Raw genomic sequence first — 16,839 nt, 5'->3', positions numbered from 1 at the left:
CCCGCCCCGCCCTGGAATTATTCTGATTTCATTTATCTTTGCTACATAAGAACCAGCACATTGTGCTGGTCAATAAGATCTGGTACTGGCAAACTAAACCAGTGATGCCACTGAGGCTTTCTGCCATGCTGTATGCACCTCAGATTATAGAGGAGAAAAAGCTTTCTGGAAAATGAGAAGTAACATGACAATGCTTTTTCATATTTCACAGTTGAATTACAGAACAGAAAATAAGGAGAGAAAAAAAAAAATATCTTAAAATAAAATTTTTGGAAGACTTAGAACTTCAAAAGGAAAATAAAAAGCTAATTCAATATAAATTTTAGAGATTCTTGTAAATTATACTTTCTCAGGCTTACTGCCACAGTTCTCAATGGTCAGAAGGCCGATGAATGGTTCATGGGTCACTAATGGTCCCCAAGGCACTTGCTGGCATCCTACAGTGTTGTCTAGTCACATGATGCTGGCTCTCCTTGCTTCCAGCTGCTCAACTGTACTAAAAGCTAAAAATATATTACTTCAACATTACTTTTCCATTTAAATATTGTGTTGCTCTCCTACCTGTGCTACCACAAACAGGAAAGGACACAGCTCACTAGATTTTAAGAGGCACAGCACTGTGGAAAAATTTGAGAACCTCTGCTTAGTGTTAGAATTAATATTTACCCTGGGTTTTTTTTCCTCCATCCATTCACACTTCCTTTAAGCAGCCTAAAAGCCAGAACAAGGCAGATTTGGGGCTCCAGAAGCTATGCTTTTTTACCAAGCACACTGGTTTCTTACAGTACAAGAAACTTCCTAACCTGTAAAATATTTGGATTCGAGCATCTGTTTGCAGGGTTTAGGGAAAAGGTACGTCAGATCTAAATACCAGAGTGAGTTGAAGCCATTTGTTAAAAGCAGAAGCTCTGACAGATACAGGTTTCAGGTTTTGGCACTAAATGGAATTTATTTACAGATTTCAGTCTTGCTGCCTCAGATATGCTTTTATTCCCACCAAAAATGACTTAAACATCAAACTATTCAGACAGTTGCCTCCCCAAATATCCAGAGTAATTCATAGGAGTTACTCCTGAGCAGCTACTGGACCAGAACAATTTGCAATGCTAAGCTGGTACTGATACACCTGATTGGTATGAAAGCCTGATGAGTGAATCATGCCTACCTGAAAGAAAAACAGTGGATTATTGCTTCTAAGTAATCTGACCAGCTAAAATAATTTCCATGGGATACCTGCTCAACTCTAACTAAGACTATATTCAAACAACTGAACATTACTTCACATAGAAAGATCTAGGAATACTTCTAAAGAACACAGTAGTAAAGAAGAAAGTGGTAATAAAGCACTATTTAAATATTTTGGGTTTTTAAAGGTAGTATGCCTGCTATTAAGGGGCACTTAAACACATACATGATATGAAGAACATGTCAAAGAACACATCAAACAACACTAGAACTTGTAACTGTTAGATACCATGGTCACAAGGTTTCCGAACCACTGATGAGCAAGTTCATGTCCTACAACCAGAGCAACCCACTGGCGAGATGAAGAGCAGGAATTTTTGGGGTCAATGAGCAATGCAGTCTCCCTGTATTGAAGAGACAAAGATAACTGAACAGAGTGGTACATGCCCAGGCAAAAAACACAATCAAAAGTAGGTTAAATTACCTAAGCAAGCTAAAAAAGTGATCAGTACAACTGAAAAAAAACCCCAAAAGCTATTTCAGTTTAGACATTAAATTACTTTGGTAAGTTCCACAGCTGTTGGAATGCTCTGGAGCAACAATTCCTTACAGCATGCAAGAAGACAAGCATGAAAAAACCCAGGCAGGAAGAAGAAAGTTTATCCTTTATTTATAAAATAGCTCACCTACATATCTAGGAACCTTAACTGCCTTTGCACTGTGAGATGTATGTGCAGCAAGTCTTCTCTGCCTCCCTCACCCCTAAAGGAATTCCAGCTCTTCCACACACACAACCAGCCGTGTTACACTCACCACAGCACACGCTTCTCCGTAGAGGACACACGTGTGCACACGCACCCACACGCAAGTGCTCCCGAGGTCAGGCACACACCTCCCTGCTATCAACACCCCTGTCATGATCAGGACTTAGTGGGTCAGTCAGAAAGGATTGCTGGACTGAAACTCATCAGGGGAAAAACGTGCATCTCAAAACATAGATGGGGCCTGCAGGTTATGCCAACCTGTCCCCAAAGGGATAAAGCAAGCGTGCCAAGCTGAGCATAAGGTGGGGGAAAATTAACAGCACAATTAAGAAAGGCTTCAAAAAAATTCTACTCATCTTTTTTCTTCCCCCACAGGGAGTAAAATATCAGATTTCCTCAGAATTGCAATAAGCAGACAAGGAGATTTTAAACCTGGGCTCAAATTTCCATTTTAATATTTAAGGCCAAATTAAAAGTTTAGCAAAAGAAATTCGAATTATTTCAGAATTTAAAGTCCAAAGCTTACAAGACCAATGTTGTACAAAAGGAAGGAAAATCATTCTAACAATGAGCACAGATAATGTCATATCAAGCAAAAGTACAAAAGCTTGATCAGATGAACAAAAAAAAAACCCAAACTGAAAAGGAAGGCAAGTTAATATTTTTTATTTACTCATATCCACATGGTTATACTGTGGTTGCTAAATTAATCAACTTGCCTACAACATAAAATAAGAAACTCTTGCAGCTGTGTCAGTAAGTACTTAACTTTTACAGGGAAAAAAAAACAGCCAAGAAAGTTCTCTTGTAGAACAGGCAGTGCTGCCAGACACTTAAAAAACCTCACACCCTTGGACAGTAGTTGCAATAGCTCATTCTTGCCTTCCTAAGATTTGCACGCTGCTGCAGAAGCTAAAATTATCCAAACTGAAGCAAAAGTTGAAGGTATTTACTCAGTCTTATTTGGGATGATGCCCAATAATTACAGCTCCCTAAAACTAATCCAATTACTTCCAAGAATTAGTGAACAAAGAGGGGGGAAAGACAGTATTTTAACAGCATACCTATAAGTAACAAGGCCCCAGTTCTCCATGGCACCTTTATAAAATAAATACAAAGGTTTATTGATATGGATACACACCTCTTCCTAAATGTTTAAAATTCAAATAAAATACAGTTCATCAATAAAGTGAGTTACTTTACCAGCAGCAAAGTCTGCAATAGCTATGAGATCAATTTTAGGAAGAGGGTAAGGAACATTGAAGTAGTCCTTATAAAAAGGCAGAGTTTTAGCAGCAACCTGTAAGAAACAAGAGGAGAAAAGTTAATTTGGAACAATTAGTAAAACTTGAAGATTTATAGAATCATAGAATGGTTTGGGTTGGAAGGGACCTTAAAGCTCATTCAGTCCCAACCCCCCTGCCAGCAGCAGGGACACCTTCCACTAGACCAGGTTGCTCAAAACCTCATCCAACCTGGCCTTCAACACTTCCAGGGAGGAGCAGCCACAGCTTCTCTGGGCAACCTGTTCCAGTGTCTGACCACCCTCACAGCGAAGAACTTCTTCCTAATATCTAATCTAAACCTCCCCTCTTTCAGCTTAAACCCATTTCCCCTTGTTTTGTCATTAACTGCCCTTATGAAAAGTGACTGAAATTAGCCTAAGAAACCAGTATACACAAGATTTCTTCCAGAAGCCTCGTTTCCAGCTTCCAAACAATGGTTTCAAAGGCTCCCATCCCCTTTTTCTCCCAGGCTGTGGTCTACCCTTCAGTACTTCTCATCTTTGGACCAAAGTCTACATCACTAAATCAAAACTGAATTAAACTGCATGTTTTCATCAATATAGACATTAGTTTGTCCACAAGTGAAATTCTGCTTAATATCAAGCCTGGTCTCTCTGAGCCATTAAAGGGAAAAAAACCCACTCTCATGAGCTTTGCATGGATTTAGGGGATGGAACAGAGGGGAGAGCTACATCCAGCCAGTGGGAGATGGCTGGAGCAATAGTAAAGTCACCCTGAGCACATTTACCTCTAATGCAAACTTTCCTTGCTCCGCTTTGCCAACAGGAGTGTAAACGCGCACTAAGACGCCGTCAAGGGACCTGGCCTCTACGAAGTCATATTCTCCCACCACAAACGCTACCAGATACGTCGACATTACAGGGGTGCGAGCAAACTTCACTTCCACCAGGTTTTCATCATCTGGGTACGGCTTCCTGTCAATAACATTCTTTCAACATGAAAAGGAATCAGTTAATTTTGTGGAAGTGAAACTGGATTACACAATACATTTGACTAGACTAACTATTCCCTCATTATGAGTCATATATTTACAGTGAAAGGGTTTCTTTTATGATTATAGAATACAGAGCATAATGTAGTTCCCCTCCTACCTAAAAATGCCCCAGCATATTTGGAGATCATAGAATCACAGAATGGTTTGGATTGGAAGGGACCTTAAAGATCATCCAGTTCCAACCCCCCTGCCAGCAGCAGGGACACCTTCCACTAGACCAGGTTGCTCCAAGCCTCATCCAGCCTGGCCTTCAACACTTCCAGGGAGGGGGCATCCGCAACTTCCTACTTTTATAATCTATATGTTATATTCTACTACTGCAAAGGCAGCTGAAACATATCAGCTACCAGCTGCTGTCCTTCAAAGAGGATATTACCCTCATCCCAATAAGGCACCAGGCTTTCACTTTAAATTCTGAAACAGAAACCATAACCATGTGTCAGTGGGCAAAGCTAAACTTTACAGGTAACCAAGAAAGTTTAGCTACTGGAATAAAAAAAAGTCTATTTTAAAACTGACTTGCTCTTCTCCAGCAACATCTTCTAGAAATACCGGCTCCATATTTAGAGTAACAACCTGAAAACATCCACTTGTATTTCTGACAGAGTTACTCCTACTTGCACATTGTACCCTGGGTCTGGTGAAAAATTCTCTAGGGCAGAAAACATGCTTATTTACCTCAAGTGCTATGTTTGCTTATGCAGCTGTAACAGCTATATAAACACAAAAAGGCACTTTTTTTTTCCCCCCAGTCACTCTTAATCAAGCAGCACGTGGCATGACATATGCTAAGATTTTTTTTTTAAAACAAACAAACAAAACCCAAACACCACTGTGGTTTGTACAACCCATTTAGATTTTGTTCTAGCATCTGACATCACAATATAATCTTTTTAAAAGTTCTCTCAATTTAGAGTTGCTTAGCAATAGCTAGTAAGGCAGCCTATATTCCTAATCCTGTCTGTTATCCAGACACACTATTAACTATCAAATAATCAGCTGGTATTATTGCAGTTTTATTTAAAAAAAAATATGTTTACTTGCCCATGAAGAACTTACCATATTTGACAAAGCTACTCTGTCTTTAGGAACCACCAAAGAAATATCAAATGTTGCCTTAATAGCAGGCTCATCCCAGCAAGGGAAAGCTCTGCGAGCATCAGTAGCCTGAAAGAAGTAAGAGCATTAAACAAACAAATCACAAGAGATTGTGGCAGTAAAATACACACAAATTCAGCATATTTTACAGGCAAGAAGTTGGGTGAATGATGGCTAATCACTGGTACAGAGTCTCCTCAGTGACACTCTTGACCTCTGCGTTTTATTCTTACTGTGATAACTTATTTCACTCCTGGTTTAAAAATAAAACGCAGCTCTGTGCTCTGATGGAATTCTACAGTCTGAGCAAAATTTAGCAGAGTCATGACAGGAGCAAAGCTCAGTCATGTGAAAGCAGAGAAGGCACCCAGGCGTTCACAGATCATACACACAAGACCACCTATTTATATTCTGTCAGCAGACTGCACCCAAGAAATGTTCTATTTGCACGAGGTAAGTACTCCATGTTTTTATGTAACCAGGCAGATAACGATGAAATTACACTATGGGATAAAATTCTGTCGTTATATCCAGGGATTCTGTAACACTTGAGACAGAATCTGGCTCACATTTTAGATGTCATTAATACACTGAGATAAAGGCAGAGCATCCTATTAAAAAAATTAAATATACTTCATAAAATTATACAGATGTATTTGACCACATCTAAAGAAACAGCTGTTCTCAAACATTGCTGTAATCATATATATATACAGGATGCACCACACATCAGCACAATTCTCAGCTGGGGAGTTTGCCAGATCTAGAATTTACCGACCTTGAAGTCGCAATATAAAGGCTGCTTTTAGTATCACCCATGCACACTGAGAGGAAGAAGCAAATAAATATAGATTTTTTTGAAATTTACCCAGAGGGTAGAGCTAAAGCTAGGAAATCATATCTTGGCTTCTTCTAAGCATAAATCCTGTATTAATAATGACATTCCTTGAAAACAAAAATAGAGCCCATACCTCAAACTGAGTGACAGCAGCATAGCGTGTGTCTCCAGTTGGGGTGGTGTATTTACTTCGGTAAAAACCTTTCATTTTATCATTCAGCTCCCCTACAAAGTCTATCTTTAGTGACCCTGTCCCTGCAACAGAAACATGTTATTTGCATGTACCAAACAGAACATTGATTTGGTGTGGATCTTCAGGCCAGGCCCACTGCCCTTCTGAAATAAAACATCCCCCTTTGACTCATTTCCACCCATCAGTTTTTTGCCAGCCTCCCTCCAACCCTTCGCTCTCCTTACACTAAATAAACTCCAGCAGAGCAATGAAGGCAAAGTCAGGCTCACCACAGCATTTTAGCACTTGATCAGCAAAGGCTGCTGCAATATTCATTCTCATCTTCTAAATACAACACAATAACCAGGACAGACCTACCTTAAGCCACTGGAGAAGTCTGATCCTAAAATCCCTACCTTTGAGGAAAGTTTGCAAAAATATAGGATGGTTACTAATGGCATCTTGCAAAATCCACTACAAAAGCCAAGATGGAGCACTGGCTGCGTTCAAGCTCATAAGTCAATTAGTCTCAGGATTTATTCTGCCCTCAATTTCTCAGTGCAAAAGAGGAAACCTGATCTTGATCAGAGAGGCAACATGCCAACATCCCACAGAACGGAACACTAAAGTTTTGTCACCCTAGAATCTTTATCTTTGTATTGGTCAAGAGGAAATAAACTACTTTATTCAAACTGAGGAACTGAGTTTCAACCAACAAACTCCTCAGAGCAAAAAACTGCAGCAGTTTCAGAAGAATTGGTACATTCACACCTAAGAAAATACTGCAGTAATTCAGATTAGCTCTTTCTCAGCAAGAGGAAAACAGATCATCAGTAGCTAAAAGCTTCTGAGTCTAACTCCCAACAGCAGGTAAATAATTTGAGTTACCTCAGGTGTTGGAAGCAGACATCACCATTAGTGAAAAGAACATTTTCAATTCCAGAGGCTCATGAAGTGGCTCATAGTGGACAGACTCCCCAGGGAGCACTACATTCACAGTCAGGAAATTCAGGGAAGACAGAGCTGTCCTACTCCAGCTTTTTCAAGTGCAAATGTCTTAAACACATGGTTAAAGCAAGCAGAAAGCATGAAAATAGCTCTTACCTTTCTGAAGAGTACTGGGAAAGGAGAGAGTAACCTTTTCATCCTCATTTTGATAGTTGAACCCTGTGGCATGTACCTCTGAAATAGAAAACCAGACTATTTAGCTCAAAATAAGCCCCAGAGATGTTTTTGTAACTCGTGAACATTTAAAATTAACTGAAGTAGCTGAATCCAACAACATGCTGTAGTTATTGACCAAATCAATGAAGATTTGGAATAATCCATAATGGTATCAATGGAAGCACCCAAAGAAATGCCACTTGTTGTTGGAGTTCCATGTTATATTATTTGGTTCAGACAAATAAATCTAAATTTACATCAGACTATATAGCCACAGACTCAAAGCAGCACCTCTGTGCCCCTTCCACCTCTGCCAATTATTCCAAACAGCATATTTATGATTTATTTAACTAATTGTGGATCTTACTTTCAAAAGCACACTGACATCCACAGCAAGGTGGTTTTGTTTGGTTTGAACCACAAAGAAAAACACAATGTTGATTTTATTTTAAAATTCTCTTCAGAGCCAGAGATCTACCTTGGAGTTTATAAACTATTCAACAAGGGCATCCAAAATCAACCAGAATATTAAGCAGAATGGCATTTACACAGCACTGGATCAATTTGAGATGCAAACATCTGAACTATGAGGCCAAGCTGGATAGATGTGGGGAGAGAATCGATACACAGGAATTAAACTGTCCTGCAGCTTAGAGTTGGCAGAGTCAAGAGAGAACACCTGGTGTTGCTTCTTCCTTCCTAATTCTTCAAGTCTCACTTGCTGCATTCAAGGTGATGCACGTTTATGCTCCTTCAACCAATAAAAAAGTAAAATAGCTACATAGGACCCCACTTTGCAAGTTCTGCTGCATGTGTCACTCTGTACTCAGTCACCACAACAACCAGCTATCTTTAAGAAATGCAAATCTGCACCAAAACAAAGGGGAAATGCTTTCTAGCACTCACCAGCATCCTGAACTACCAACCGTGGTAAGCCTGGACACAATGATCCATCTTTCTATGCAGATATACTGAGGTATAATTCTAGATTTATAGATTCACAAGTTCTTAGATTTATTGTATTATAAATCTTCAGCAGTTCAGTATAGTTTTGGAAGACATGGGAAATGCATAAAGCAGTTTAAAGTACCAGCTTTCCTAGTACAAGCTGCCTGTCCCATCCCACTTACAACACTCAAATCAAAGTGAAAACACACCCAGGATATTGAAATGCCAACAAAGGCTCTAGCAACCTTCTCAGGTACTTCCAAAATCAACCAAGGAAGAAAGATTCAGTAAATACCTTCAGTTATCTACTGAAGGAGATACTAGTTTTGAATTGTTAGAGAAAAAAAGGACAAAAAAGACTCCTGGAAAGTGTTGTGATACATAGAGATCAACATCCTAAGAGAAAAATGTGCCACTGTATCAACTTCTTCACTACAGGGAATTTTGAACGACAAAGCTTGTTTGAAACAACAATTTAATGTACAGAATCACCTGTCTTGCACTCTCAGGTATCACTACAAGCACCCAGGTATTCAGTTTCAGCCTAAGCACACTCACAAGAAGTTCAGCTAAGTCATTCCATATGTGACAAAAGTAACTGGAAACATGTTTTTATTTTGATAAAATTTAAAGTGCTATTTATTCTGGAATAGTATGATTTTAGCCTTAAGTTGGAGTTAATACCAACCTCTGCTCACAGAGAACATAAATGCAGAAACTGCATGAACAAATTAGTCTTAACTACTGGTTTCACAGTGCTCTGGCTCAGTGTTTCATCAGTTAACCATCATGCTCGGGTGTATAATACCTAAATGCTTACAATAAAGTAGTTTAGCTGTAAAAAAAAATACAGTACTGAAACAAATTCAAGAAAAAAAGATCCTTACAGAATCAAATAGAAGAACTTTAGAATACCAGCCTGTACTGAGGACTTCCAAGATTTTTAAAATCAGCTGGAAGAGGGATGAGATAGACCATATAAACAGAACACACGCCAAGGACAGCAAAATGCCAGCAAGTGATGAGAATGAGCAAGAAAAAGTAAATAGGACAAGAGGAAATGGGCTCCAGTTGTGGCCAGGGCAGTTGAGATGGGATGTGAGGAAGAATTTCTTTGCTGAAAGGGTTCTGAGGCATTGGAAGGGGTTGCCCAGGGCAGTGGTGGAGTCCCCATCCCTGGAGGGATTGAAGAGTCATGTAGACATAGTGCTGAGGGACATGGGTTAGTCATAGGGGACTGGTCAGTGTTGGGTTAAAGGTTGGACTTGATGAGCTTAAAGGGCTTTTCCAATCCAGGCAATTCTGGGATTATGTGATTCTTCTTATAACTCTGAAGAATACTGAAGCAGAAAAGGAGACATAAGAGAGTTGGAGAGCAGATATTCAGGGGAACAACACTAACACACAACATGCTAGTCTGAAAGCAGGCTCCTCAGCAAGAGAGTGGAGCTGATTGCTGACTACACCGTTCAGAGCCAATGAATTTTGACCCCAGCTATCTTTAGAGTCCAACAGACAACAAAGCTGTTGTTCTGCAATAGCACGTTAGTGACCTGGGTCAGAGGGAAAGACGAGCTGAATACCTGTTGGAAATTTATGTTAGCCTGCATGGGAGGAAGAATTCCACTGCTGGACAACCTGCAAATGCTGAGCTGTCAGCCCGTGGTCAGAGGCTAAATGAAAACCTGAGAAACACCTGATAAAGATCAGGACAAGAATGCAGAAACTCTTCCCCCCCCCTCCCTCCCCAGGATGTATTTTAAAATGACTACAGCAAACCAAAAACATTCGTATCTTTTTAAAAACTTCTAATGGAAACAATCTGATACTGAAGACAAACAATACCGTGACTTGGAGATCATAGTTCTAACCTAGTGAAACTGAGAAATACAGAAGAATGCCTGTTATGCAGATCTCCTGCCAAAAGTTGACAATGAGTATCAAGTTTCCCCCATCTCCTCCTCTCCCAAATGTGAAGTCCTCCTAAGTGTATTTGAATTCGCAGCTCTACTTTATAAACTTTTTAACCTGTATGAGGAAAGATCCAGGGAAAGATCATCAGTGCTAGAAGGAGGTGAAGACCTTCAGGGTTGGTTTTTTTTCCTCCTGGAAACAGCCTGGGAAAGCACATTTAACACATGGCAGAAACCTTGTTTCAAAGAGCTTCTCAACCTTAATTTTACAGTGTTAGATCTCAATTACCCTAAGGTTAGAAACAATGTTTAAACAAGTTATAGTTTAAATAAGATGGAAACAGCCATCTCCCAAGCACATTCTGATCACAATCTCCAGGAAAGGAGGCCCAGAGTCTTGTGATATCCCAGGGCTGCCCCACTTGCCATGACAACCAGCCTCTGATGAACACTTAAAAGCCATGGCAAGAGTACATCTGGAACAGAAATAACACCCATTCACACTTTCACAAGATCTGTGCTCATTCAGGAGTTGGTGTTTAGAGCCTCTTTCCACGCTCAACTCCAGCAATATTTTGTAATTCTCAAAGCAGCTGCTTAGATATCAATTTCTGAAACAGCAGAATATAAATGAAAGATTCAAAGATACATATTTTTTTTTTTCAAACTAACTATTCAATGCCAATAATTTAATCCAGAGCAAAAGAACCACGGGAAAACCATCAACAATACTTTTTGTTAAAGAGTTTAAGAGAACTGCCTATAACAAAGATGTAATTGCAGTAAAAGGCTGTCTGAATTCCTACCAGCGTGGAATACAAAAGCTCCTGAAGAGAACAACACAATTTTGGCAGCCTGCTAAGTTTGGAGAGTTTGGCACTGCAAGGTTGCAAGTTAATCACTAGCACATTAGTACAGAGTCTGGACCAAGTCGCATGAGAAAATCAAAAGCTGCTAGTGCTCCGTGTCTTTGGGGAGGGGGGGGGAAAGAAAAGGCATAAAAATCAGATCTAGCAACTCTCCTGAACTACATATCAAATTTTACAAGAGCATTTTCAATAAATCACAGTCCTTCCACAGAGTACTTCCTGAAATGGCACAGTAACCAGATGGATACATCAGTTAATGACCCCAGTTTCTGTATTACATGCTTATAAACGTGGATCCGAGCCAAAGGTTTTAAGCAATGTCAAATGTGCGTGTTATTTCAAAGTGAAGACAAAGCCAAGTGCAAGAGAGATGGAATTTTTTTCAAGTAGCCTTCATTCCATGGCACAGAGAAGTCACAGGCAATTAAGGTAGGGTGGTTTAATGAACTTGCACTCATCAACTGAGCCGCAGCCACTGCGTGTACTCTGCCTACTCTATCTGCAAATTCAGTATTTTAGCTTAAAACATCTCTGTGTTGGCACAGCACACGCTGTCCTCCCTCAGCATTAGCCACTGGACTGTGCTGCAGTTCCTGAGGATGCTGATGCTCCCAAGCCCTTTCACATCTTCTCATGTGTCTCAAACCAGTGGTTGTAAAATCCTTCAAAGGAGTGAGAAGTATTCTCCTCTATCAGATACTCCCAAACTGTCCAACCAGCACAGCCCAGGCTTCCTTAAAACACTCTGCCATGAAAAATTCTGTCACATCAAGTCCTCTCCAGAAGGAAGGATGAAGATGAGCTTTTCTACAACAAAGAAAGGTTTCACAACTGGCTCTGGGCAGAGACAATAGTCTCATTTTTCCCCACCTGACACCAGCTGCATGTTCCCATTCCCATCCTTCCACTGGCATTCACATACAATCACCAGGATCAGGAAAATGATCTGTCTCCAAGCTGCCTTTTTTCTTCCCCCCCGTTTTGTAGAGGCAGTTTTCAGCCAGTGCAGTTTGATCCACAGGGCTGCTCAACAGTACAAACAGGAATGGCAAGAGAAGGGAGTGAGGACAAGCCCTGGGACAGGCTGCCCAGGGAGGTTGTGGAGTCTCCTTCTCTGGAGACATTCAAGACCTGACTGGACACCTTCCTGTGTTATCTCATTTAGGTTCCTGCTCTGGCAGGGGGGTTGGACTGGATGATCTTTGGAGGTCCCTTCCAATCCCTGACATGCTGTGACTCTGTGTGTGGTTCTGTCACTGCTCCTTTCCACAGCAGCACCATTTCAGATTGCCTTACCATCCTCGTGAAACAGCTGTGCTCCCAGGCCAAGGGAAAGCACTGCTTAAATATACTTGGGTCACATAATTCAGCTTTCCAGAAGTGCTAGTGATCTTTTGTCAGTGTTTTTAAACATCAGTTGGTGTAATCAGCATCTAGCACCAACATCCAAGCATGTCCCTGCCATACTAGGAGGGAAAAAGCTACAATAATGAGTTCTGGCCTTAAAACCTTTTAAAGGTTGAAGTACAAATCAAAGTTCACTCGATTATTTCCACTAAACAAACACCACTGCAGTCGCTTGTAATTTTTTTTCTATGCCAAATTGCCAACTACAACCTTCCAAGCATCTCTAAATTTAAGAAGCTGCTTTAGATCCCCCAGTATCTGAAAAGCTTTCCAAGCTGAAGACAATGTAATTCACCAATTATGACTCCATCACAGTTTCACAGCTCCCTAAAAGAGAGATTTACAGGAAGCTCAAACTACTTAACATTCAGTAAATATGAAACTCAATCCCTGAAAATTTAATTTAAGAATCAACTTGCTTAGGAATATCTTTTCATTTCTTCATTTAGCTGAGCAAAGTCAACCATGTGGACAAAAGCAGCTCAGCACATGCACACCCAGATGCTAAGGCTGCACTATAAATGTTTGATTATAAATGTTAAAAACTAGTTTCTGGAAGAAAAACCCCAAACAATTGCTAGTTATGATTAGTGGGAGGAGTCAGTCATAACTTCAGCAAGGGAAAACTCAAGTCTTCTGAGTAGCTTTGTCCCATCACAGCATACCTGGCACCAAGGGCAAATCCACAACCTCCCATTACAATCAGCATACTAGTTTTATGATGAAACTGAGGATTTTTCTACCCCAAAGTACTGTGTAATCAATCTCTCCTGGTTTATTATTCACTATCAGTCAACTGTGGATTACGCAGCAAAATTTTTTTTTACTTTGACTTTAAAGCTTCAGAGATCCTCCCTCAGCTTCTTGTCAAATATTGGGCAATAATCTGATTTCCCTGCAAATCTGCATTAAAATTCCACAGACCAAGTTCTACCCTCTGCTGTATCCATCTCTAGAAGAGTGAATAGGAGGGGAAAGAAAACACAGCTCACAGTTCCAGCTAAGATTGCTGTTGTTGTACAGGCACAGAGCTCAAGATGCTCAAAACTAACAAGAATTATTAGGAAAAGAATAAACTATTCTGCACAAAAGTCAACAGATCACTTCCATAAACAAGGGGAAAGGTATCTGCTGAACAAGAAGGTCTCTTTTTCACTCAGCTACTTTTCAGAACAGAACCACACTTGAAAGAAGAGAAGTGAATTATCTTTTTGTCTCACATTTACAGAGAAGCGTGAGGCAAATTCTTCCCCACTGAGGGACAAAACTAAAAGAGGGAACAGTTCTTCCCCAGGAGCCTTTAAAGGAGAAAACATCACCAGCTCCTCACTTGTTTTCAAACATACTATAGAGGCAGTTGGTAGGAGGCTCACCTGAGTAACTAAATCCCAATGATCTGGCTGATATTTCTGTTGGTTCATTGGACTCTATTTCGTACTCTGGTTTTGAGACCAGTTATACAATTACCATCCAAAAGCTGTGCACAATAGAAGCATTAGTAAGACTGACTTGATCTGTAGCAACAGGTGCCAGGAAATAGTCTGCCAATTTCATGCCATTTTACTTCCAAAGCCATTATACTAGTTGGCAGTTTACCAAACTGAAAGCTATGTTTTAACCCCATGAAGCCTGAGTATAATTATAGTAAACAAACAACAAAACTACACCCCAAGTATTTATGATACAACAGTTTGAGAGGTGAGCTCCTACGCTACATATTCCTGTGTGTCCAGAGTGCCACATTCAAGGCTCTTTGAAAAATCAGAATGAAAGAATTTAAGTCACAGAAACCCACTTGGTTCTTAAGTCACAGAAACCCACTTGGTTCTTAAGTCACAGAAACCCACTTGGTTCTTCAGTCACAGAAACCCACTTGGTTCTTCAGTCACAGAAACCCACTTGGCTTAAAGTCTCCACTAAGCTCCACCATTAATACTTTGAAGTTACAAAGAGAATATATCAGTGTTAAAGAATAGAAAAACAGACCTCTATGAGATGGAAATCAGCTTTGAAAACAACAAAGATAACATATTAAAATAGAGATTGTCTCCATTTTAAACATCAGCTGGAGTCATCAGCATCCAAGCATGTCCCTGCCATACTAGGAAGGAAAAAAACTAAAATAATGAGTTCTGGCCTTAAAAACCTTTTAAAGGTTGAAGTACAAATCAAAGTTCACTCGATTATTTCTGCTAAACAAACACCACTGCAGTCACTTGTAATTTTTTTTCTATGCCAAAATGCCAACTACAACCTTCCAAGCATCTCTAAATTTAAGAAGCTGCTTTAGATCCCCCAGTATCTGAAAAGCTTTCCAAGCTGAAGACAATGTAATTCACCAATTATGACTCCATCACAGTTTCACAGCTCCCTAAAAGAGAGATTTACAGGAAGCTCAAACTACTTAACATTCAAAAACTGCCAACTATGACCCTCCAAGCATCTCTAAATTTAAGAAGCTGCTTTAGATCCCCCAGTATCTGCAAAGATCCTCTCTATGTTATGTATTTTTCCTGATTTGACTGGGAAGAGGTCAAATTCCTCTATTCTATTCCTAGACACTTTTCCCATTTGTTTTCATTTTCTCAATGACCAAAAAAAAAAATTACTAGGTGTTTTGTGCCCATGGCACAGTGGTTGGTGGAACAGACTCCACACACGCTCTGCCAGTACTACCACTCTCATTATCACCTCTACTCAGTGTAAGAAATAACTCCAGGAGCTCTTAGCAACACAGGGCATCCAGTCAACTAAAGATGACTAACTGCAGCGTGTGAAAGGCAGGTCAGGGTACAACCCAGGAGCCTGAATCAAGCACGTAGGAAACGGCTCTCTGTTCTTTCACTATCGAAATTTGGTGGCCAGACTCCAAGTTCTTTGGCAATATTCTTCTCTGCCGCCCTCTCTGACTGCGACTGCACTTCCTGCAGTGAGCTCTGCTTTTCCACAACACACCCACCCAACGCTGCTTCCTTTGGACAGAGTTCCCCATCCACCTAAGCTGCTCTCAACTTGCACTTCACAAACTTTCTGGTTTACTCCAAATAAAAAAAAAGTCAAATTGAAATTTAAATGCAAAGACTCACTGCAGACATTCCACTTGTTGCATACAAATCTATTAGTCACAGGATAATGTCACTACAACAAGAATTGAAATTGTCCCTACCAAATCCAGCCCAGAACACCTAAATAAGAAAAGAAATCTTATTTAATTATTAAGAGCTGGTATTTCATTATATGAGCTGGTAATCCTGCTAGTCCAGGGTACAGTTTCTAGCAGCAGAAAATGCCAGTTCTTTACATAAAGGGGCAAGAATTTCTCTAACAGCCAACTAGAGTGTGACATATGCACGAAGGAACTGCTTCCCACCCCAGAGAGTAGGTTCCTTAAAGCATAAAGCATATTTCTTATTTAAGAAATCTTATTTAAAATAAGAAAAGAAATCTGGACTGGATTTGGTAAGGACAATTTCAATTCTTGTCCTTCTCTCCAACTTCCTTCAGCTGTTCCATAAGCATCCTGGAGAAGTTTAAACCTAATCCAAAGAACATCTTTCTCCTGGGAAAGGAACACCTTCCTTCTATCCATCATCAAGATCATTTCTTTTAATTGACAATCATGGTTTTAACAAAGTGCCTCATGACATCACTGTGGCATTTTCTTTATATAATGGGAAGCTCTGCAGAGTCTTTTGTCTTCTGAAGGACTTACACAGTCACACACACTGAACCAAACAGCTGCTGTGCTCCAAACAGCAAAGGCTCCACAGGAAAAGCAGGAAGGCTCTGCACACTGTGAGACCATCACTCTCTTTTAAGGAGCTTTACTTTCCAAACCTCAATCATTTCACGCTTCAATTGCTAAAACTTTATTTTGTGGCTCCTAAATCTCCTCAAAATAGAAGTGGGGAAGATGTCAACTACAATAACTGTGTGTTACAAACACATACTGCTTCTTTGACTTCTCCAGTAAGTTCCAACCTTTCACTGAACTGCACCCCAACCATTGTCTCCTCCACACAACCACTTTTGTCACCTTGTCCCACACTCAGAACATCCTGCTACACGTCTTCTGTACTGTTCCAAATCCTTCCCAAGGAGCATCTCCCCCTGCAGTGCCTATATTTCCCCCTGCACTGCCTATATTTCCCCCTGCACTGCCTATATTTCCCCCTGCACT

The 16,839-nt window shown here is 40.2% G+C and overlaps 1 protein-coding gene across 1 annotated transcript in view; it reads right to left on the bottom strand.

The window, feature by feature from the left end:
• Window positions 1-16,839, bottom strand: part of LOC104522981 (puromycin-sensitive aminopeptidase) — a gene marked incomplete at its 3' end in the record, with an annotated part of 21,284 nt that overhangs the window by 3,644 nt on the left and 801 nt on the right. The window contains exons 2-8 of the mRNA XM_010165412.2: window positions 7,463-7,540; window positions 6,320-6,441; window positions 5,310-5,417; window positions 3,984-4,184; window positions 3,153-3,249; window positions 3,014-3,047; window positions 1,475-1,589 (exon numbers count right to left, since the gene is read on the bottom strand). Of these exons, the coding sequence (XP_010163714.2) occupies window positions 1,475-1,589; window positions 3,014-3,047; window positions 3,153-3,249; window positions 3,984-4,184; window positions 5,310-5,417; window positions 6,320-6,441; window positions 7,463-7,540 (755 nt within the window). The remainder of the gene's footprint in view (window positions 1-1,474; window positions 1,590-3,013; window positions 3,048-3,152; window positions 3,250-3,983; window positions 4,185-5,309; window positions 5,418-6,319; window positions 6,442-7,462; window positions 7,541-16,839) is intronic.

The sequence above is a fragment of the Antrostomus carolinensis genome, unplaced genomic scaffold (assembly GCF_000700745.2).
Source record: "Antrostomus carolinensis isolate BGI_N321 unplaced genomic scaffold, ASM70074v2 scaffold15973, whole genome shotgun sequence".
In the NCBI taxonomy this organism is placed as follows: Eukaryota; Metazoa; Chordata; class Aves; order Caprimulgiformes; family Caprimulgidae; genus Antrostomus; species Antrostomus carolinensis.
The sequence above is the reverse complement of the archived record's forward strand: the minus strand, read 5'-3'. Positions and strand labels throughout refer to the sequence as shown.